Source organism: Mytilus edulis, chromosome 7 (genome assembly GCF_963676685.1).
Source record: "Mytilus edulis chromosome 7, xbMytEdul2.2, whole genome shotgun sequence".
In the NCBI taxonomy this organism is placed as follows: Eukaryota; Metazoa; Mollusca; class Bivalvia; order Mytilida; family Mytilidae; genus Mytilus; species Mytilus edulis.
Window position 1 is genome coordinate 33015414 of NC_092350.1, and position 24025 is coordinate 33039438.

The 24025-nt window shown below is 32.9% G+C and overlaps 1 protein-coding gene across 1 annotated transcript; it reads left to right on the plus strand.

Moving 5' to 3' along the window:
* The first annotated feature begins 1842 nt into the window (after window positions 1-1842).
* Window positions 1843-20910, plus strand: LOC139483092 (uncharacterized). The gene is made up of 3 exons (XM_071267125.1): window positions 1843-1902; window positions 17413-17625; window positions 19937-20910. The coding sequence occupies exons 2-3, from the start codon at window positions 17511-17513 to the stop codon at window positions 20908-20910; spliced, it is 1089 nt and encodes a 362-aa protein (XP_071123226.1). The 5' UTR covers window positions 1843-1902; window positions 17413-17510.
* The last annotated feature ends 3115 nt before the right edge of the window (window positions 20911-24025 follow it).

Consider the following 24025-nt stretch of genomic DNA (forward strand, 5'->3'; position numbering starts at 1 on the left):
CAACATTGGAACACAATGACAATGGCTGCCGTGAAAAGACAATTACAATTTCGAGTCCGATTCCGGAAGCGGATAAGGGTAATTCCGGGTTTTTAGCGAATCCAGGCAGGTGACAAAATACATCTATGCATGGTAAATGAATATAAACACTAGAATTGAAAAACAAAAGATATACATGTATGTAAAAGAAAGAAAAAGCAGAAAATATTTTAAACAGAAACTCAAAATTACTTTTGACAAATTTTAATGTCAAAATCCAATACAATGTGACAGCTGGGAACAGTATATCTAACAATATATATGTTCCTGGTCCCAGTATAAATTTTCTTTATCAGTGATAAATGTTGATTATGCATGTAAGATGCTTTTAAAGTGTAAACATATTACTGCAATTTTGAAGGGGTATTTTTTTCTCAATTTTGAAGGGTCAGTTAAAGTAGCTGGAAGATTCTTACTTTATTTTCACAAATAACTACCTGAATGTAGGCAAATCATATGATATATAGGTGGCGTCCTTTAGGCCACTCTACCCCCTCATGTTTGATAACTTTGAAACGGATGAGATCCCCACCTCTCAACCATATACATTCATGTATGGGACTATATATATAACTAATCAAATGAAATATAAGGGGAGTCCATGGGGTGACCCACCCCCCTCCTGTTTGGGAACTTACGAAACGGTCGAGATCCCCACCCCTAAACAATATATATTCATGTATGGGTCAATATAACTAATTAAATGAAACATAGATGGAGTCCCCCTACCCCCTCCTGTTTGAGAACTTGGAAACTGATGAGATCCCCACCCCTAAACCATATATATTCATGTATGGGACAATATAACAAATCAAATGAAATATAGGGGAAGTCCCTGGGGTCATCCTACCCCTTCCTGTTTGAGAACTTGAAAACCCTCGAGATCCCCACCCCTAAACCATATATATTCATGTATGGAACAATATAACAAATCAAATGAAATATAGGGGAAGTCCCTGGGGTCACTCTACCACTTCCTGTTTGAGAACTTGAAAACCCTCGAGATCCCCACCCCTAAACCATATATATTCATGTATGGGACAATATACCAAATCAATTACATTTACTATGGGCAGGTCAGTCAGACCTCACCTTTGATCCTTGTAGTAGTGAACATTTGTCTGATTTGTGTCGCATAACTATTGTACTATATAGAACACATACTCAGTTTTCTTTACAGGGAAACCAGTCCATTCATACTATTACATGTTCATACTAAGTCAACACGTACTACTGACAGTCAACTAAAACCAACGTTAACTACCAACTAGAACAACTACAATCATTGCGAACTTGTACCACTGCAGAGTCTCACCATAAAAAATATACATTTATATATTCATTGCTATTGAAACCTTGATAACATATAAATTATTTGCCTTAATAATTAATTCATTACATAAACATAAATGTACAATATATGAATGTTTAATGCCACATCAGAGGCGGATTTAGAGGGTTTTTCAGTGGCCCCCTTCCATTTTTGAGAAAAAATTTGGTTGATTATATTGGGAATCACTGAAGCATGACTGGAGCAGGTCCCCTGTTAGGCAGGCCCCCACTTATGAAAATTTCTGGATCCGCCACTGCACATAATTACGTTTGCCTTGTTTTTGGTTAACTGCCTTCAACGCTTACAGCGCTTTGATTTATAGTTATTTATAAATCCTTGCAATTTCATTGCAAAATGGTTTTATTTCCAGTCCCCATGTTATTGAATAATAATGACTTAAAAAGTCTTTACAAATAGAATTATAAATAACATTTGAATAGTTATTATATTTAAACATTTATGATTGCGTAATTTTGGGAAGTCATTGTGAACGCTTTTTGTTTCCTGATACATAACCATTAAGTAACAAGGTATGATGTTCAATATAAATTGATGAACAACTGAGACATCTTCCTTTTTGGTTTTTATTTTGATTTATTTTTGTCTCATGAATGTGTATTCCAACCAGACAGAGACAAATTGCACTTTTCAAAAACGAAAATGAAAGTAAAATACTAATCTGGTCATTTACTGTAAACATTGCGTCTGTACAAAGTCTTTTTTTTTCGGGTTTACCGGTTTCCAAAATTAATTTAAATATACGTATTTTTTCTTTGTATACATGTAAAGGTATGAACGTCATGAAAATTTTCAGGGCACCAAAATGCATTAGAATATATTATATCTAAACTCAAGTTGTAGCAACCATATACCCGAAGCAGGACCAGTATATTATGTAGTAACCCTCGAACGGTATGTGAAATAATTGCTTATACGTATATATTTATTATATCTTATCGTTTCATATATCTCACTATATAATAAGCTTTCATTTTATAAACTTTTGAACCAACAATGGCCTATACATAATATAATAGAACAAAAATATATAGATATATAGGAAGATGTGGTATGAGTGCCAATGAGACTACTCTTCATCCAAATAACAATTTATAAAAGTAAACCTTAATAGGTCAGGATACGACCTTAAACACGGAGCCTTGGCTCACACCGAACAGCAAGCTATAAAGGGCCCCAAAAATTTATTAGTAATGTAAAACCATTCAAACGGGAAAACCAACAGTCTTATCTATATAAAAAACGAGAAACACGTCGGAACTACATAAACAAACGAGTCGACAACTACTGTACATCAGATGCCTGACTTAGGACAGGTGCAAACATTTGCAGCGGGATTTTATGCATATTATTGAAGTGAAGAGTGTTTTATATACGGTATAACCGAAGGTTGGTGATACTCTCTAGACTCTGGCCTCCTACAGCAATAAAAACTGAACTTCACGAAATAACACAATAGAGCTGAAAATGCCGTCAAACGCCAACTAATCAATGAAGTAAAGAGTGCATGCATGTTTCTGTCCTCGTCCGGGGTACTATATTATGCAGCAGTTGACAATCAGATCAGTTTCTTAAGGTGGTACCTAACACTACAGGGAGATAACTCTGTAAAGTCTTCTTAACGTTTTAATTACGTTGTGTATACGTAGTTAAAGGAATATTTTAAATTTAGCTTCTCAATGATCAAAATTGATGTTTGTCAAATTGCTATATAACTAGTGTAATTTTCTGACAAAACGGTTTTTTAAATTTTTATATTTTTGTTAAAGTGTCAAAGTAAATACTTTGACAAAATTTTATGAAAATTAAACGAGCCAAATTAATTTTAGTGAAAGTGTTGGGTACCACCTTAATTGATCCAAATAAGTTTCTTTATGAAACATGAAACATGAAAACTTAATTAAACGCCTATTTCTACATATACAATATGTATTCAATGGCGTTGTACATAAATGACATATAAAATACAAAAATACTATATACAAAAATACAATATACAATATGTATGTACTATACTAAAAATTGAAAATATATACTGTGATACACAAAAAAAAAGTCAGAACAGTTCAAAATAAATTTCGAAATACAATGTTTTCAACCGACATTTAAAAGTATCCAAATATTCAGAGTTTCTTACATTTGTACCTAGTTCATTCCACAATTTTGGCCCAATAGTACTAAAGCTTCTATCTGAAAAAGTTTTCTTTTTGTTATATGGGATTGCATAACAACCAATAGATGACTCTGACGACCTTAAGTTTCGACACTTGAGGATTTAACAAATTGATCAAATATGACGGTGCATTACCTACATGACAGTTGTACATATATGTTAAGATTTTGAATGTAATTCTGACTTTGATCGGAAGCCAGTGTAAGTCAAACAATGCCTGCTTGGCACTATCATACTTAGAACGGTTTAACACAAGTTTGGCACACAAGTTAAACGATGATAATATAATTTGTTGTGTAAACAAGTATGGACACAGACGCAAATTGTCAGTGGGGCTGGAAATGTGTATTAACAAATTGAGTTGATGTGTACATGTCTTCATTCAAATGCATTGACTGATAAAAAAAAAAGGGGGGGCTTCAACTTCCACCCCTCTCTGTGAATTAGTTGTTTGAGTGTTTGAATATGGAGTTTGTTAATAAATAGCTGCACTGTAAGCGCATGATATGTCTTGATTCCTTTTAAGCTTGCTTAAAGGTTGAACTATTTTGTTTTGTACAATTATTAGTCTATTTGTTTTCTCATTTCAGTTGTTTTATATTTGTCATTTTAAGGTCTTTTATAGCTGACTGTGCTGTATGAGCTTTTGTCATTGTTGAAGGCTATTTGGGGACCTGTAGTTGTTTTAAATTTTGGAATGTAGCTGAAGTCAACAGACATAGACAATTCACCCAAGTTTTATAAAATGATGTGGAAGTGTTTATGTGAATAATTGAGATGGGAAATGAGGAAAGTGTCAAAGTGACAACAACCCAACCATAGAGTAGACAACAGCTGAAGGCCTCCAATGGGTTTTCAATGTAGCCAGAAACTCCTGCACTTAAAGGTGTCCAAAAACTATAAAATCCCTTCTTTTTTTTAGCATATATAAAAATTCATAACACAGAAATGTATAATCTGAAATTTATTACAATCAAAAGGGACCTTAGGTCAATGGTGTAAACAATTCACCAAAGTTTAATTAAAGGTGATGGATGCATTTTTGTGTTATTGTTCAAAATTGGAAAATTCTCTCTTTTTTAAGGATAAAATCTCTCTTCATAACATGATAATGAAAATTCTAAAATTTATAAAATCGATGTGGAGCTTATGTCAATAGATATAAACATTTCAACAAATTTTCTTGAAAGTAGGGGGAAGTGTTTTCTAGTTATTGTCTGAAGTGTGGATGATGGACTAATAGACAACAGTATACTATATTATGTTGTGTGTGAGACATTGGTATAATAAAATGGTTTCGAATGAATAATGATTAGAAACTGTTTAATGCAGTTATTGAGGGAACGACAGTGAAGAAACTCCTGAGATCAATGCATTTGAATCCTAAGAATTCAATTTTTGTTGAAATGAAACAAAGTTCAATTTTTGACCCTTTGGATCTTAATGTAAACCAATTTGAAAAAGGGACAATCCTGTGCAATTGAATATTTCTTGCTATTGTGCAATACTGTGCAATTAAAAATTTCTTGCTATTGCACAATACTGTGCAATTGGAGATTTCTTGCTATTGTGCAATACTGTGCAATTGAAAATTTCTTGGTATTGAACAATACTGTGCAATTGAAGATTTCTTGCTATTGCAGAATACTGCGCAATTGAAAATTTCTTGCTATTGCACAATACTCAGTTAGTATAATAATTTTTGACCCCGATTTGGACCAACATGAAAACTGGGCCCATAATCAACCAGATGCTCCGCAGGGCGAAGCTTTATACGACCGCAGAGGTTGAACCCTGAACAGTTAGGGCAAGTATGGACACAACATTCAAGCTGGATTCAGCTCTAAATTTGGATTGTGATTAAATAGTTGACACAGCATAGGTTTCTGACACAGAATGAATGTGTTCTAATGAACTTAAAATTTTTGTTTCTCTTAGAGCAATTCACTATGCTGTTGAATATTAATCCTCTCAAAAAAATGTTTGAAGAAATTTTCTTTTTTATTTATGAAATTTCAAATGAGAAAAATTGAACCCAATTTTTTTAATCACATCCCCCTTTCCCTTATTCCAAAACTAATCTCAATTAAAATTTCTAATGGAGTTTGCAACAATAACTACTCATTTAAATACATCATAAAATATTAAGATGTAAAAAAAACTGCTTGTTATCACTGAATGGTAAAGATTATTTTAATTTATCAGTTGGTAGTAAAAAGTGAATATACATTGTATATTTTATATAACAAAGATTTAAGTTGATTCTGGACAAAGAAAGATAACTCCAATTAAAAAAAAATCTTGCTATTGCACAATATTTTGCAATTAGATATTTCTTGCTTACTATTCTGGACAAAGAAAGATAACTCTAATTAAAAAAATTTTTGATATTTCACAATATTGTGCAATTAGATATTTCTTGCCATTGCGCAATACTGTGCAATTGAAAAGACTTGCTATTACACAATACTTAATATAATAATTTTAGATCCTGATTTGGACCAACTTGAAAACTGGGCCCATAATAAAAAATCTAAGTACATTTTTGGATTCAGCATATCAAAGAACTTCAAGATTTCAATTTTTGTTAAAATCAGACTAAGTTTAATTTTGGACCCTTTGGACTTTAGTGTAGACCAATTTGAAAACAGGACCAAAAATGAAGAATCTACATACACAGTTAGATTTGGAATATCAAAGAACCCCATTTATTCAATTTTTGATGAAATCAAACAAAATTTAATTTTGGACCCCGATTTGGACTTACTTGAAAACTGGGCCAATAATCAAGAATCTAAGTACATTTTTAGATTCAGCATATCAAAGAACCTAACTGATTCATTTTTTGTCAAAATCAAACTAAGTTTAATTTTGGACCCTTTGGACCTTAATGTAGACCAATTTGAAAACGGGACCAAAAGTTAAGAATCTACATACACAGTCATGACAGTTAGATTCAGCATATCAAAGAACCCCAATTATTCAATTTTGATGAAATCAAACAAAAGTTTAATTTTGGACCCTTTGGGCCCCTTATTATGTTGGGACCAAAACTCCCAAAATCAAACCCAACCTTTCTTTTATGGTCATAAACCTTGTGTTTAAATTTCATAGATTTCTATTTACTTATACTAACGTTATGGTGCGAAAACCAAGAAAAATGCTTATTTGGGTCCCTTTTTGGCCCCTAATTCCTAAACTGTTGGGACCTAAACTCCCAAAATCAATACCAACCTTCCTTTTGTAGTCATTAACATTGTGTTTAAATTTCATTGATTTCTATTTACTTAAACTAATGTTATTGAGCGAAAACCAAGAATAATGCTTATTTGGGCCCTTTTTTGGCCCCTAATTCCTAAACTGTTGAGACCAAAACTCCCAAAATCAATCCCAACCGTTCTTTTGTGGTCATAAACCTTGTGTCAAAATTTCATAGATTTCTATTAACTTAAACTAAAGTTATAGTGCGAAAACCAAGAAAATGCTTATTTGGGCCCTTTTTGGCCCCTAATTCCTAAAATGTTGGGACCAAAACTCCCAAAATCAATACCAACCTTCCTTTTGTGGTCATAAACATTGTGTTTAAATTTTATTATTTTCTATTTACTTAAACTAAAGTTATTGTGCGAAAACCAAGAATAATGCTTATTTGGGCCCTTTTTTGGCCCCTAATTCCTACACTGTTGAAACCAAAACTCCCAAAATCAATCCCAACCTTTCTTTTGTGGTCATAAACCTTGTGTCAAAATTTCATAGATTTCTATAAACTTAAACTAAAGTTATAGTGCGAAAACCAGGAAAATGCTTATTTGGGCCCTTTTTGGCCCCTAATTCCTAAAATGTTGGGACCAAAACTCCCAAAATCAATACCAACCTTCCTTTTGTGGTCATAAACCTTGTGATAAAATTTTATAGATTTATATTCACTTTTACTAAAGTTAGAGTGCGAAAACTAAAAGTATTCGGACGCCGGACGACGACGACGACGCAGACGCCAACGTGATAGCAATATACGACGAAAATTTTTTCAAAATTTGCGGTCGTATAAAAATCTAAGTACATGTTAAGACTCACCATATCAAAGAACCACAAGAATTCAATTTTTATTAAAATCAAGCTTATTTTAATTTTGGACCCTTTGGACTTTAATGAAGACCAATTAGAAAACAGGACCTAAAATTAAGAATTTGGACATGGTTAGATTTGGCATATCAAAGAAGCACAATACCGTATTTCATTTTTTTGATGAAATCAAACAAAGTTTAATTTTGGCCCCTTATTCCTTGGGACCAAAATTAATCCAAACCTTCCTTTTGTGGTCATAAACCTTTATATATTTCAATTAACTTATACTAAAGTTATTGTTCAAAAACCAAGAAAAATGCTTATTTGGGGCCTGTTTTTTGGCCCCTAAATCCTACACTGTTGGAACTAAAATTACCAAAATCTATCCCAACCCTCCTTATGTGGCCATAGACCTTATGTTAAAATATCATAGATTTCTGTTAACCAACTTAAGTTATGGAGCAAAAACCAAGAACAATGCTAATTTGGCCCCTTATTCCTAAACTGTTGAGACCAAAATACCCCAAATCAATCCCACCCTTCCTTTCATGGTCATAAATCTTGTGTCTAAATTTCATATATTTCCATTTTACTTTTACTGAAGTTAGAGTGCGAAAACCGAATGTCTTTGGATGAAGACGATGATGCCAACGTGATACCAATGTACAACCAAAAAGTTTTCAATTTTTGCGGTTGTATAAAAATGATGTCAAATCAAATTTTTAATGGAGTTGGCAACAGTAATTATTCAACTACTCATTTTAATACATCATAAAGTATTAAAGTGTAAATGTCATACAGTCATGGTGATGATGCCTCCGCTAGCATATAACGTTATAAAGGTACATAAATCAAGAACTGTAAAAGTGAAGCTGCTAAAAATTGAACTTAAACCAAGTTTAGAGGTATCGGTAATAAGCATTTGTATACACATTTCACTAAATTTAGTTGAGACAAACTTGAGAAATTTTTCCATTTGTGAAAGGGGATAACCCTAGAATGATAATCAAAGTGCTTGTAATCACTGAATGGCTATTAAAGACTGCTTAAATTTATCAGTTGGTAGTAAAGTGAATTTTGCATTGTATATTGTATACATAGCATTATTTTAAGTCGATTCAACTACTTTTCTGGACAGAGACAGATAACTCCAATTTTCAAAGAAGATTTCATAAAGCAATGGTTTTAGGTAATATTAATTCAACAACCATTCTGGACAAAGAAAGATAACTCCAATTTATTGCCTTGAATCTACAAAAATGTTTGTTTTTGGCCCTCAATTCCTCGACTGTTTGCCCCATAACCCACAAAATAGACCCCAAACTTCTACTTATGGTATTAAATATTATGGTACAGTTTCAAAACAATTGAAATACTTATACACAACTTTTTGTACTGACACAAGATTAATGCTTGTTTTGGGCACCTTTGGAACCCTTATTCATAAACCTTAGGGACTATATATATATAACCGCCCCAAAACAATCCCAAGCTTCCTTTTATGATTATAAATATTATGTTATAATTTAATGGCTTCCTTTTTACTTATACTGAAGTTATTATCTGGAAACCATCCGTCTTGGGAAGACGACGACAGGATACCTACATGTATTTCAACTGCAAAAATTTCTGTGGTTGTATAAAAATTTCAAATATGTACAATGAAATATAGTTTCAAAATTGATAAGCCTAGATAGGCCTTATAATTTTTTCCCCACATAGTTGAAGGACCATTTACACTCAGGACTGAGTCATAAGTAGGCAGTAAAGTCTACAGATGTATTAAAACAACCTAGCATCATATTGCTAGTAGTGGGAGTAGCATTCTTGGGTAAATTTGTTCTTTTTTTATATAATATGTTTGGTTCAAATCAAAATAGAATGCTTTTATCTCCCTAATACTTACATTGTAAATAGAGGTGGTACTACTTTGACAAATCCTTGTACATGAGAGTCTTCTGTCAAATCTTTATTTCACAAAGAATGAATTGCATAACAATGAACTGAGCTCAAAGCAAAGTACTTTAATAATACACTTAGACAAAGAGCTAAATCCAGTGATATACTTTGTACTACTTGTCCTTCATTAACATCCATTGACCAAAACCACATCTCAACGACATTCCATACTACATGGTTGGATTCGGAAGTCCTGAAAAAGACATGATTTTTTTTAACATATTTTAAGTATATATATACACAGGTTAAAACTTTCTTGTTGTATAATCATCCCGTATCTAGCAACTATCAATTTGCTTAATGCACATATTGATATATGTTGAGTGTACCTCTGTTGGAAATAAGAACACACAAACCTCCACCTAGTTTTAGTCAATGGACAAAACATTCAAAACTATAAAATATTATAGATCTAAGACTTGTCAGTGTCTATTTACCATTGCCACTGAATCAGTGATATATGTATTGTACACATAATTATATACATGCAAGACTAAAATTATAAAGTACATACATGTTTGTATATAAGACTAAAACTGACATTCAGTCTTTACAACATCTTCATTCCCAAAGTCATTTTCAAATCTGACTTCATGGTAAAATAAGATTCCATACATGTATCTACAACCAATTAAAAGGAAAAATCCCTCTGATAGACTAGCATTTAAATCCGATTTCTAAAATGGAAGCTAGGTCACCTTGGAACTTAGAACTAAAAAAAATCAAACAATATATCTGATATATTTCAAATGCATGTACATGAAATAATATAAATCTCTAAAATTCACCATATTGTTCCCTTTTTCATCTTCTGTTAGATACTGTATATCCAGTGGCGGATCCAGAAATTTTTTTAATGATACAAAATGTTCTAAAGAAATGATAGAGAAATTAATTGTGGTCTGTGGCCAAATGGCACACTTCCGGTTTTTGAAACTAATTATGGATCCGGACTTGGAAAAAACATGATAAATACTTAATAACTCAAATATGAAATTTTGAATCATCACCAAAAAGTATACAGATATTTAGATTAATGTAACTAAGAAGTGTTTAAAGTTTTAAGCCATAATCAAGAATTGTTTTTGAGATACGGTGTGACATGTGAAAAAAACACCCCCCTGTTTAAGTTACAATGTGCCGTAACTCAAAAAGTTTTAATCTTATTTTCACCAAAAAGTATACAGATCATGTGACCATCATAAGAAACAACTATATTAAGTTTCATGAAATTTGGATAAGTCGTTCTCAAGTTACGGTGCCACATGTTTACGCTGGACAGACAGACGGACACCTGACATTTGTATACCATAATAGGTCCCGTCTTTGACGGACGTATAAAAAGCAGTACTAAGCGTGCATGTTACGCTAGAAACATATTCAAAGAATACAGTTTTATAACTTCTTAATGTCATATCCAATATTTAACAAAACCTAAAGGGGAGTTACATGTATCTTACTTCCTATATTTTTTCGTGGATGTCAATACACCTAATCGCTATTTATTCCATACCGGATGAATTCTAAAATTACACAACTTTTTCATCCAGTTGAAGCTATCTGGGGGCCGTTGAAACAATTCACCATGCACAATACTTTTTAATGAGACCCGTTTTAACTTATTGTAAATACTTAAAACAAAATAATTTTTTACTTCAATTTCGAAAAATAGTGGATTATTAACTATTAAAGTTTCTTGATGATCGCTTTCTTAAGTTTTTCCTCCCTCAGCTCTCTAGTAAAAAACCTTTATTTTCAGTCGCATGACCCAAACAGAAAGTTGTACATACAGTGTATTACTGTTTTTCCCAGATTGGACTAAATAGCGATAATTAAATAAAGTGTAATTTCCGGGATTGTTGAAAACTTGCATATTCATCACTATCTGATTTTGTGGTTTTAACAATCCAGACAGACAAATAGCAATAAGGTGTTTAGAAAAAGATGACCTAAAACCTCCTTCATATAAGACAAAAAAACATGGGAACTCCTACTGAATGGTCAAATGTGTTCAATATGAAAATTTGGTAAAATCACAAATCAGCCGTTAATGTAAATGGACTATAAGTATGACTTTTGAGCAAATTTAAAGGGAAATGACGGGGAAGGGGCAAATTAGCTTTCAAGGGGAGCAAATGCTGTTTAAATTGGTAAGCGGGTTTTAAATATAGAGGGAAAGTGGAGTCATCTTTTTAGACTTTAGTTACATGTAAATATAACTTATGTAGACTTACCTTCTAATTCTATAGACTATTAAAAAAAAAACACACACACAACTCGGAACTATTTCTAATTCACTTGGACTACTGATATGCAAACCTAAAAACAAAAAGAAAAATATCATAAAATAGTGATTGAAAGATTCATAACACTTTAAAAGGATAATTCAGACACGTGTTACACGGGGAGCATGTTTGTTTACATATAATAATGTCACGTGATCGCGCACTGACCTCGCATGCTGCATCGCCCTTACAATTCACTAATACATGTACATAACCATTTTCATGCAAACATGCAACGTGAATGTGATTGGTTATCAAATAATACAAAAATAATGCATGAACCGTTGAAGAAGAAATTATTTCATCAAATAGAGTGGATTTTCACTTTCGACACGAATAGGTCGAGTTGACATTCCTGTCATCGGAGATAGTATTGAGATAAAAAGGATAAAACGGACCGTCAAAAAGGTCTAGAGAATCACATCAGTAGAACCTTAACATAAATAAGTAATACTTGCCAACATTTCTCTAATTGATAACCTATAGAACTGAAATTTCACAAAAATACCGGTAAATAATTTTGTTGTGATGCTGGTTAAATTGGCGCTAAATAAATATTCTTACTCCTATTGCTTCATGTAAAAAAAATGTATAGAATTGAATTCGACTACAGTTCAGAATAAAAAATAGTGAATATGCAAAAGCCAGGTAATATGTTAATGATAAAGTGTGTATAAATTTTCGTAAACGAAGTTACCCGTATACTTCCCCAAGAATTACATTTGAGCGCAAAGTTCTGTAATTGTGTGATATGGTTTTGGGTTTATGTAACATAATTTAGACTGGGATCCTGGCTAATCTTGACCTTACGACGCGCAGCTAGATTGGGCCGGATCCCAGTCTAATGTAACATCGTAGAACTCAGGGTAACGGAATTTTTTGCGTTGCTATTAGATCATTGAGGCCATCTATTTTTATTGCGGGTTCCACATATTTAAATCGGAATTATAGAAAAAATGGAATGTTGTGAGCAGAATCAAAACAGAAATGATGAACACTGCAACATTTCCAGAAAAATATAAATAGGATGGAGGATCTGTGTATTCACATTATTTGTAAAACTCTCCTTATTCATGTGAAGCGTGTGCTTTACATCGAGGCTTATTCTTTACATCGAGGCTTATTATGCTAATCATTGACGCCACAGTACTTCAACCAATCAGACAATGTTTATTTGGGGCATTCGATCGATTTTAACTCAGATTTTGGAATATTTCAATCGAAATTATAGAAAAATGGAATGTTGCTGGTACATATAAAATAGAAAATGATGAATACTTTTAGCTAAAGATAATTTGGATGGGGGTTCTGTGTATTCACATTATTTGCACAACTCTCCTTACTGATGCCATATTTTGGAATTTCCGTGACCTAAATGGTTCGCGAAAATTAATATTTTTATATATAGTATAGTAACAATCAACGTCATTTTTCTTGTGGACATCGTCGAAACTCTCGGAATGCGATGGGTATCAGTATTATCATGACTAGGTACATTTCTCTGATACTATAATCGATCATAATCAGAAACTGAACCTTTTTTTTTTTTTTAACTGGAATGATTTCCCGTCAGTCAGGATTGATATGACGTTGACTTTACTTTCTTAGTGAAGTTTTCTGTTTACGTTTGATTCTCAAATACTGTAAACAGTAGTTTAACTTTGTTCGGCAGTGAATGTAATAATTGTAAGGTGCACATGATCTACTGTCATAGTTCAGGCAGCAGTCCGTTTGCGCCAATTACTGTTTTTCAGGGGTATCATTTGCGCCAAATTTTGTTTTCCAAATGTATCAATACGCCAATGTTTGGAAATCATTTGCGCCAATTTACCTGTATACATGTTTATCATAAATATTAATTGGTGACCTTCGGCTGTTGTCTGCTCTATGGTTGGGTTGTTGTCGCTTTGACACATTCCCATTTCCTTTCTCAAATTTTACCATTCTTATTTTTGGCTTAAAAAGTATCATATGTTTTGAGCTATTTCACCATGAAGATGAGCATCTGAAGAGAAATGGCTTAAAGTGCGTTAGACAGTCAACGTACGCGTACAGAGATAGAATAAAACTGATTGCTTTGCTGTATATTTAACACCCAGTCTTTGATAGAACCATGCAAAATGCCTATAAGTGGGTCCACATGACATGTCAACCAAACGAAATGAAATTTTGCACACATGTTATAATAGTCAAGAGAAATAAAATTATAACTTTAAAAATTTATTTTAAGCTATTTTTAGATTTTACAGTGCCATCTACTGGAAATGCCTGAATTTCCCCAAAAATCTACAAAAATATCACAATTTTGTTTCTCTGAATATGCTAGATATGGTTATGTTTAACTGGTATTTGAATTAATTTTTATAACAAGCATCATTCGTCCTTCGAAACTTGACAAAATGTTAAAGCTTGAGTATAGCTAAATTTTGGGGCTGAGGGGTCCAAAAAGGGCTTTTTGGGCATATTTTGGATACTTGGTAAAAAGATCAACAAAAGAACATGAAATCTCTTAAAGTACTTTGATTTTTTAAATGTTTTAAATATTTCTATAAAGGTTTACATGTGTACTACAAGTTTTATGATTTTTGAGCTGGGGTCTCTTACACCGTTACCATGGCAACGGAATAAAAATGGGTCATTTTCATATATTTTACACAATAATCTCTGTATTTAATAATAAAAACTTATTTATCTTTTGACACTATCTCATGATATTTGGCATGAAGGTGTATTACAATAAGACAGTATATCTCATAAAATGAAAACTGCCAATTGACCTTGACCTTTGACCTCAAGGTCAAAATATTTGATTTTTTCCCGGTTTTTTTTACTTGAGCACACATTTTTCTCTTCCTTGAAGATTTTTTAAATACTGGACACACAATGTCAGCACCTAAATATGATATGTTGTGTACAATGGATAATGACCTTGATATTTGACCTTCAATGTCAAATAAAAGGTCAAAGGTCAAATAGGTAATTCTATATGTCAGCCTAAAACAAAACATTCTACTTGTAATGTCAATATGAAAAAGTGTACTGACTGCTTATGAGACAACTATCCATCACAGTTAAAATGTTGTGGTAGTAAGCAATTTTATTTCATAGGCCACAGAACGGGCAAACCCTTTGCAGTACAGCTAAGGGTTTTTCCCTGGGGTCGTGTCCCGCTCCCTCATATAATGATGTTGCTATTTAGATTTATCTTTAAAAAAAAGTTCAGAAACCCATCTGTAAATCATATTTAATCTTAAAGAATTGCCTTTCTATTTCATCATGGGGGTCATGCCCTGCCCCCTACATACAATTGATGGTTAAATATGTTCATAGTCCTACCTTCATGACTAGACCAATTAAGTGTACCATAAATTGTATTGTATCGATTGTCAGTTAAAATTACATTGTTAGGTATAATAATGGTTTAGAAAAAAGAAAAAAATACATTCACAAAATTGTCTACGAATTGATATATTAATTTCGTTGATTTCAGAGAAAGGCAAATTTGAATATTATTCAAGGAGAATTTTAGAAAGTACTAAAACAAGAGCCCACCCATCGTATATGCTTAAATGCGTTATCAACTATGTATTGTAATATAACCAAATAGATATATACTTTTATGTTTAATGTACCGAGAATTGGTAAGTTTGAAAAAGTTATTTCAAGTTTTTTTTAAATCATTTTGACTGGATTATCTCCCTTTGTACCATATAAATTCAATATATATGGCACCATAAATTGTAATTGAACTATGGTCATTATTACTTTGAATTAATTTGTCAATTATTATACTGCTTTTGAAAAAGAAACACTTATATTCCCAAAATTATCCATAAAATACTAGTTTAAATTCATTGATTTATAGAGAGAAAATGTAAATTTAGGCATTTTTTGAGAAGAATTCTACAATGTACTTGAAAGAGACCCCAGCAAGTTTATTAGCTAAAATGCCTTATTAAGTATTCCAATTGATAAAACAAAGTGAGTTATCTTAATATTTTTAATGGACCAAAGGCTGGATAGCTTTTAAATATGTACTTTTTATGATTTCCTGAAAATATTTTTTACTGGATTATCTCCCTTGTAATACTCCACAAACTGTTTCTTGAAAAATGTATACATGTACTGATGAGTTTCTAAAGCTTTAACACTTGATTATTCAATAATCATCATTCTCTAGCTCGTTATTTTTCGCTTTTATAAGTTTCAGGGTGTTGAAATTGGTCAATTTAATAGAAAAATACTGCCTTAAACATGGGAAAACTGCTTCCCGGTACATTACAGCATCTCCAAGCTGAAAGACATGGAAACCAGATGACTGAATATTTTTAATATGAACTTCTTTCATAATGTTGTTTAAGCACACGTTTCAATCGAATCTGATGACCCCCTTTGTGGACTGTTATGCATGGTTTTATGGGAGACTGGGTGTTATTGATAGAAATGTGCCAAAAGAGAAGAAAATAGAAGCTTTTGCTGATTATGCCGGTTTTTATAGTAGCATATGTTCATGACACAGTGCTTTGTTCAAAACATGCGTATGGGCTTTATTACTATTAATAAGAATTATTATGAACTGTTTTACGCATTTCATCCTTTAATGTTTGTGTTTTTGGACAAATAGTGAAGTTAGAAGCTACTAGATACACTAAATTGGGAAGTTCCCATGCAGCAGCAGTATAAAAAAAAAGATATGTTTCAGAAAAAGAAACAGTTGCTGTGTACAGGGGCGGATGCAGCCATTTAAAAAAAGGGGGGAGGTTCCCAACCCAGGACAAAGGGGGCTCCAACTATATGTCCCCATTCAAATGCATTGATCGGCCCAAAAAAGGGGGGTTCCAACAACCGGACCCCCCCTGGATCCGCCAATGCGTGTAAACTACCGGTTCCAAGTCCGAATAATGGAGTAGGGAGTAATTTTTCTTCTAATTGGCGCACATTGAATGTTTTATTTATGGCGCAAATGATACCATGCAATTTTAAAACATGTGGCACAAACGTAGCATTTGAGAGAAAAAAAGTTATGGCGCAAATGGACGCATATTTGGCGCATACGGATCTCTCCCATTGTTCATCTGATCTTGACCCCATTATCATGGTTCAATAGTCGATGTTAAGTTTCGGGATTATGTATGTGTTTCAGATACTATACTAAAGAGCATTAGGTCAACTATATATTGTGTATGGACTAGTTGCAAGGTATACATGTCTGTCTATTAGAGTTTATCTGACCTTGAACTTATTCCATGGTTCATCTGTAAATTTTAAATTTTTCTGTTTAATACGGAATACATTGTACCATATGGTGTGTATGGATTTATTTTGAGGTGTACATTACTGTCTGGTGGGTTAAACATACTACCATAACCTTATTAATGAATCCTGATATTGTTAAGTTTATGTTAAATCGTTAGTAAAACATGATCTTAAACACTCATCACAAATTTAACCATTACCAGTAAAGTAGGCATTTGCTCTTTGATCCAAATTGTTTGTTCGAAGTTCCACTCATCATGGTTTATTTTTATATTTTATTTCAGCTTACCAAGATCTACCAATGCAAATTTAATATTTCCATACTAGTTCATTGTTGCTAAGCCAGATTTGATATTACAAAACCAGAAAATTGGAAGCGGCAATGACTTTTCTCACAGGAATCTATTATCGATTAGCCTTGCTGTATGCACTGGACACTAAAACAAGATTACAACATTTGTATCCAGACCAAGGACAAACTGTATATGACTATATTGGTATGTCAGTAACACAATAACACAATTTTAAGGAAGCGTTAATTTTTAAAACACTATAAACCTCCAAAATACCATTGAATAGTTAATTGCACACTTGTTCATCAGTGATGTTAAACATCAAATATTAGAAATCCAAATGTTTTTTAAAAAGTCAAAAAGCAATAAAAACAAAACAAAAACGACAAATTCAAACTAGCTAACAAAAATATGTAGGGAGGATAATCATTTATAGTCGCCGCTTTCTTACTGCTGATTCGTTTGTCCGGAAAAAATATATAAAAATCCGGATGAAAACTCAAATTCAACATGTATCTTATATAATTACTACTTTGACTATAACATCCAGGGCAAAGTCTACCTAGACTACTAGTATATGTAGCCGTGGTGAACTCCATTATGAAGCTTCGTCCTTAAAGTGGTGAAATAATGGGGAAATATAGTTTCTTCATGAAAGTAAACTCAGAAAAACGCTTTGTACGAACCGAATTTATAAAGTTGATAAATATAAAAATATCGTATAAAAGTTAAATCTTACTGGTTTTTATTTTACTGCAGGTGCCCTCTCTTCTTTTTTTTTGCTTATGTGTTTCACGAAGGATAAGTTGAGATGTTTGAATTGCCTTCTTCTTTCTTTTTGAAATAAACAGCTGCGCCATGAGCGCATGATACGCCCGACGTCTTGTGTGGAAGTTTTATGCAATAATCAAAAATAATTTCTGAGAAAGTTTTAAGCAATAACCATTTATTGTTTTTGAGACATGGCGGGACATATGAAACCCCCACCCTGTTTTTTTTTTTACAAATATCACTAAAATAAAATTTTGAATCAAACCAAAAAGTATACAGATCTTTAAATTAATATAACAAAGAAGTGTGTACAGTTTCAAGCAATAATCATAAATTGTTTTTGAGATACGGCGCGACATGTAAAAAAAGAACTCCCCTTTTTTACAAAATACTCAATAACTCAATAATAAAATTTTGAGTCATCACCAAAAAGTATTCAGATCTTTGGATTAATATAACAAAGAAGTGTGTAAAGTTTTATGCAATAATCATAAATCGTTTTTGAGATACGGCACAACATGTAAAAAAACCCACCCCCTTTTTAACAAAATACTCAATAACTCAAAAATGAAATTTTGAATCATCACCAAAAAATATACAGATCTTTAGATTAATATAACAAAGAAGTGTGTAAAGTTTTAAGCAATAATCATAAATCGTTTTTGAGATACGACGCGACATGTAAAAAAACCCTCCCCCTTTTTTACAAAATACTCAATAACTCAAAAATAAAATTTTGAATCATCACCAAAAAGTATACAGATATTAAGATTAATATAACTAAGAATTGTGTAAAGTTTTAAGCAATAATCAAGAATCGTTTTTGAGATACGGTGCGACATGTGAAAAAAACACACCCCTGTTTTAGTGACAAAATGCCGTAACTCATAAAGTTTAAATCTCATTTTCACCAAAAAGTATACAGATCATTTGACCATCATAAAAAACAACTATATTAAGTTTCATGAAATTTAGATAAGTCGTTCTCAAGTTACGGTGCGACATGTTTACGCCGGACAGACAGACGGACAGACGGACGGACGGACACCGGACATTTGTATACCATGATACGTGCCGTCAAAATTTTGACGGGCGTATACAAACCAATACACAGTGTCAAAACCTTCATTAGGGAATAGTACCATACGTTTTGGATACAGCGAACGTAAAATGAATGAAAAGCACCAAACCAAGTAAAGCAGTATTTTTCGAATTTTTGTTGAACAATTATGCATTATTATTATGGGGAAAGCTGAAACCCCTGGCTGGGTTCAGAATATTCTCGATGCAATGAAGACCAATTGGTGGCCTTGTGCTGATTTCTGCTCTTTTGTCGGGTTGATGCATGTTTCTTTGACACATTCCCCGTTTCCATTCACTACTATAGTAATATTCAATGTAGCGTAAAAATGTATGAAAAAAGGGAAGCGAAAATAGTTTTTTTCAATTGCAAATTATGAAATCAGTAAATTCCATATTGTTTGTTGTTTAATTTCAAGTGCATTGCGCGTGTTTTTAAGAAAATAGATTGTTTTATTTCTTTAAATTTGAAAAAAAAAATTGTCTATAACACCACCCCCACCCTTTCTCCCTTTTCCCCCCTTGCCCACCAAAAAATTAAAGTTGAAGCGAATTTCAACTAAAAATGTTTGTCGTTAACAGCTATATCGGAGTGTAGTTTGATAAATGTTTTCAAAAAGGACAGAAATTGTTTTCTTATGCTTTAACCTTTATTCCTTTTCAGGTCTGGCAATTTTATGCTCTCTACTCGTTTTACCAACAACCATTACAGACAGATGTTTTAGGTATGGATCATGTTTTATGATAATGAATATGGACTACCATTTCTTGAAGCATTATATTACGAACAACAACTCCTCTTCTGATAAGGAACTGATGTCAATAATGAAATGTCCTCTGAAGGTTGTTTGGATGAAGTCAGACTGGGTGTACTTTTTGAATAATTCTATTTGTAATGTTCAAAGCAACAATTCGTTAAATGTGTCTACCTACGCTATGATGATGATTGTGCTTGCATGTTTGTATGTAGGCATTCTAATTTTCAGATTTGCTGCTGAACACGGATCTAAAATGATTTTCTGGTTAACAGTAACAATAACCTTGCATGTTTTAATACTCTACTTGTTCCCTGTTAAGTACATAACTTCCTCTGGTGTCAATCTAAAGGTAACCGTATTATTGGTATTACAAGCGGTTTTAGCATGGGTTTTTCTCAACACTTTCAATATTCATGGATACATAAAAATCGTGTTGATTTCTGCTTTTCTTTATACAGAATCAGCTCCGTTGTCATATTTCTGGTTTCTACTTCGTACTGGTTGGTATTTTGTTCAATGTCTCGCCAGATTAGACGAATCAACAAATTTTCAAGGACTGGAATCTTTTGATATAAAAAGATTTTCACAATCTCATTACAGGGAAACTTTACTTTCTATTTTCTTTTATTCTATGTTTAACATCATATTCACTGGATTGATTACATATGACCCAAACTCGTTTGTTTTAAGACATTTTCAGTTAACTGTTAGTATTTTCTGTAAATCATGGGTAGGAATTGGTTGCTTCATCATATGTGTATTCGTTTTTTCAAGAGCTGTCATAGCTGCTTGCATATTTTATTTACGAGGATTTAGAGGAATTCGAATTAGAATAGAAAACCCATGTTTAGCTGACATATGGATTATGGTCTTCCTATAGACCACTTTCGAGTTCATCCGTCACCGGCTAAAACTCGTCAATTATGCACGCCTTTATGACGTCATTTACCAGATAGAGGGGCTCGCCTGTATCCCTGCACTATTTACGTTCATCAAGCGTCTTAGTGATCGTCTGTGTGCAGGATAAACTAGAAATAATGGTTGCTATGTAGGTACTTACTGACAATTCCCTAATGACAGCAGTGTTGATTGTCAATTTTGAGAATTCAATTTGCCGAATAATTCGTACAATATAGAATTATAGTTTTCCAACCACTCGCTCAACATTGGAAGGAAGTGACGACGCCCCTAAACGCACAAATGACGGTGATAAAGGCGCGTATAATTGACGAGTTTTTTCCGGTGACGGATGAACTCGAAAGTGGTCTATTGGTACAGGCTTCCGAAATGGATACTCATAATCAGGACCAATATTTAATAGCAGGCGTGCTTATGATCGTTTCTAATATCTTGAATGATATGCATAATCTTGCAGAGCCTGTTTTAATGGAATTAATTGCTAATAAAGGAATGACTCGAAAGCAGTTGATGATTTATGTTTTCTTTGGGGTATTGGGGCTAGTTCCGATATTTCTTTTTTCCAGCCTTAACGAGGAGATGAATGTTTTATCAGTATGGTGGACGAGAGTATATTTCATGAGTTTGATTCTTACAACAGTTCAGATTATTTCTTCTCTGTCAATGCATTGTATTTTGCGATTTTCTCTTTTCAAATCGAACTTTGAACGAGCTAAGAAATGTGTCTTAGGGCTGTCTCTATTTTTCCATATCTTTTATGGTATTTCGTTTTTGCTTTGGTGTGTTTCAAGTATACTAGTAACATCAATCCTGTCTGGATCTATACTTGCGATTTTCACAATTGTATATGTTTACAGTCAAGGGCAACAAGCATGGGATATGTTAAAACAAAGAGAATCTAAAATGAGCCGTCTCGCATGGAGGCCGTGTAAATGGGACAGTCGACTCGTGAAAAATGGTGATAATTGCTCAGTATGTTTATGTCCTTTACCACTTAATTCTTTGGGTAACTTACGCATGAGGATTTGTAATCACATTTTTCATGAAAGTTGTTTTCGAAAATGGTGTGGTTTAGGGAAAGATTGTCCTCTGTGTATATGACAAAAATATGCAATAGTTTCCAGTGTATTTTGTTTCATTCTTCACGACTCCTGTTTTCCACACATATATATTAGTGTATTTACTACACCAAACTAGATATGCCAAGCATACTCAATGTTGACTGACCAGTATACCAAATACAAATTGAACTATACTTCAAACTATATAAATCTAAATAATAACTCAACAAATATATGTTGCATTTGCCGTACGGACGAACTAGCCGGCATTTAATATGATATTATCTGACATTATGTGACAATATATATATTCATTATATACTTAGTAGTAAATACAGATAAATTGTATGTGTTATATACAATCATTGGCAAGCGTGCTGTATCAGCCACCCGTGATGATATCGATATCAGCACGGTTGCAAAAGCTTTATCACACCTTTAATCTGTATGACGTCACGTCATCGATTGCATTCACTGTTGCAAAGGCTTTCAAATCCCTAATCTGTGTGACGTCATGTCAAACCTATAATCTGTATGACGTCATGTTACATAAAAAACATCTAATTGAGGTATATGTATATAATAAAGTGTATATGATATGGCTTTTTCAATATCACACACCATATCAACCCTCAACCAATATAATCCCTCGAGCAGAGCTCTTGGGATTATATTGGTGTCTCGGGTTGATACGGATGCGATATTGAAAAAGCTATATGATATTCTCTATTTATTACAATACATCAATCGAAAATGATAAATTAGACTAACAGATTTGTCTGTTTCATAAACAATATAAAAGATTCTATTCCTTGGATCTTCATCTCCGTCATTAGTGATGAATTGCCACCCAGGAAAAACCATAAAAAATAACTTAATTCATGGAAACCTGTGACTCGATGTAATGCCGACACCACTTCCAGAGAAAGCGTCAAGTCCAGCGCTTAAAAAAACAAATACAAAAATAAACAGCCACTGCTTATAACATACTTATATATAATTATATACACTTGTAATTTGTGGTTTACTATCGAACGTCCACGGCTAGAATGAAGACCTTAAAAAACCTTGACCATTGGTCATTCTGAACACGTGACTACACTTAGTCTTGATGAACCGTACAATACATTATTTTTCTACTATACTACGAAACGCAGAAAAATATACTTTATTTGTATTTTGTTTAGTTTTATGTATATTGCGTTTTGTATGTTATTAATTGTCACTTGTCTTGAACTTATTTTTTCTGAACGATTCAATTATGAGAAAAAATATATTCTTAACGATGAATAATGTTGAGGCAATTGTATTTTGTGCAGCTTGATTCTCATTTACTATTATCAAATTAAATAAACATCACATGCAATTTAAAATTTGAATTTTATTTCAAGTTTTGATTATTAAATCTGTTACAAAAGATATTCTCAGCATACTTCAATGTAATGATCTCTCTAATAAAATATGTTGTCAAAGAAACAACAATAAAGGTATTTGTTATTGAGACAACAACCCATCTTCACAATTACCCCCCCCCCCCCCCCCCCCCAAAAAAAAAAAAAAAAACGAAAACAAAACATGAATCATAAGACAAAAAGAAAGAACAGCGCTTTTGTTACTGTTCTTCATTATAAATCCACGATGAGACCTTCTGCACAAAATACGACACCTCATCACGCTGCAATATTAAGTCAACAACTATTCTACTGAGATGATTTTTAATGCCACATGTGAAGCAGGATCTGATTACAATTCTGGAGCATCTGAGATCCCCCAGATTTTTGTGGGGTTCGTGTTCGTAGTTTTCTATGAAGTATTTTTTTTTATAGATCTTTGAATTATCTAGGAAATAAGATTCCAAACTGTAACGTTGACAATTTAATTGATTTGGCGTCTTACTAAGTTTTGTGTCCCCGTTAGTCATATCGCGTTTCTATTAAAACCAAAACAATTGGACAGATCTATCAATTACGACCAATTTGACATCGGGCAATAAAAGCGTATGTGGTTCGACCTAGT

Excerpts from the sequence above, each read along its gene's own strand:
- LOC139483092 (XM_071267125.1), top strand. The coding sequence starts at position 17,511 with ATGACTTTTCTCACAGGAATCTATTATCGATTAGCCTTGCTGTATGCA. Across the intron at positions 17,626-19,936 it reads AACTGTATATGACTATATTG|GTCTGGCAATTTTATGCTCT; the intron begins GTATGTCAGTAA and ends ATTCCTTTTCAG.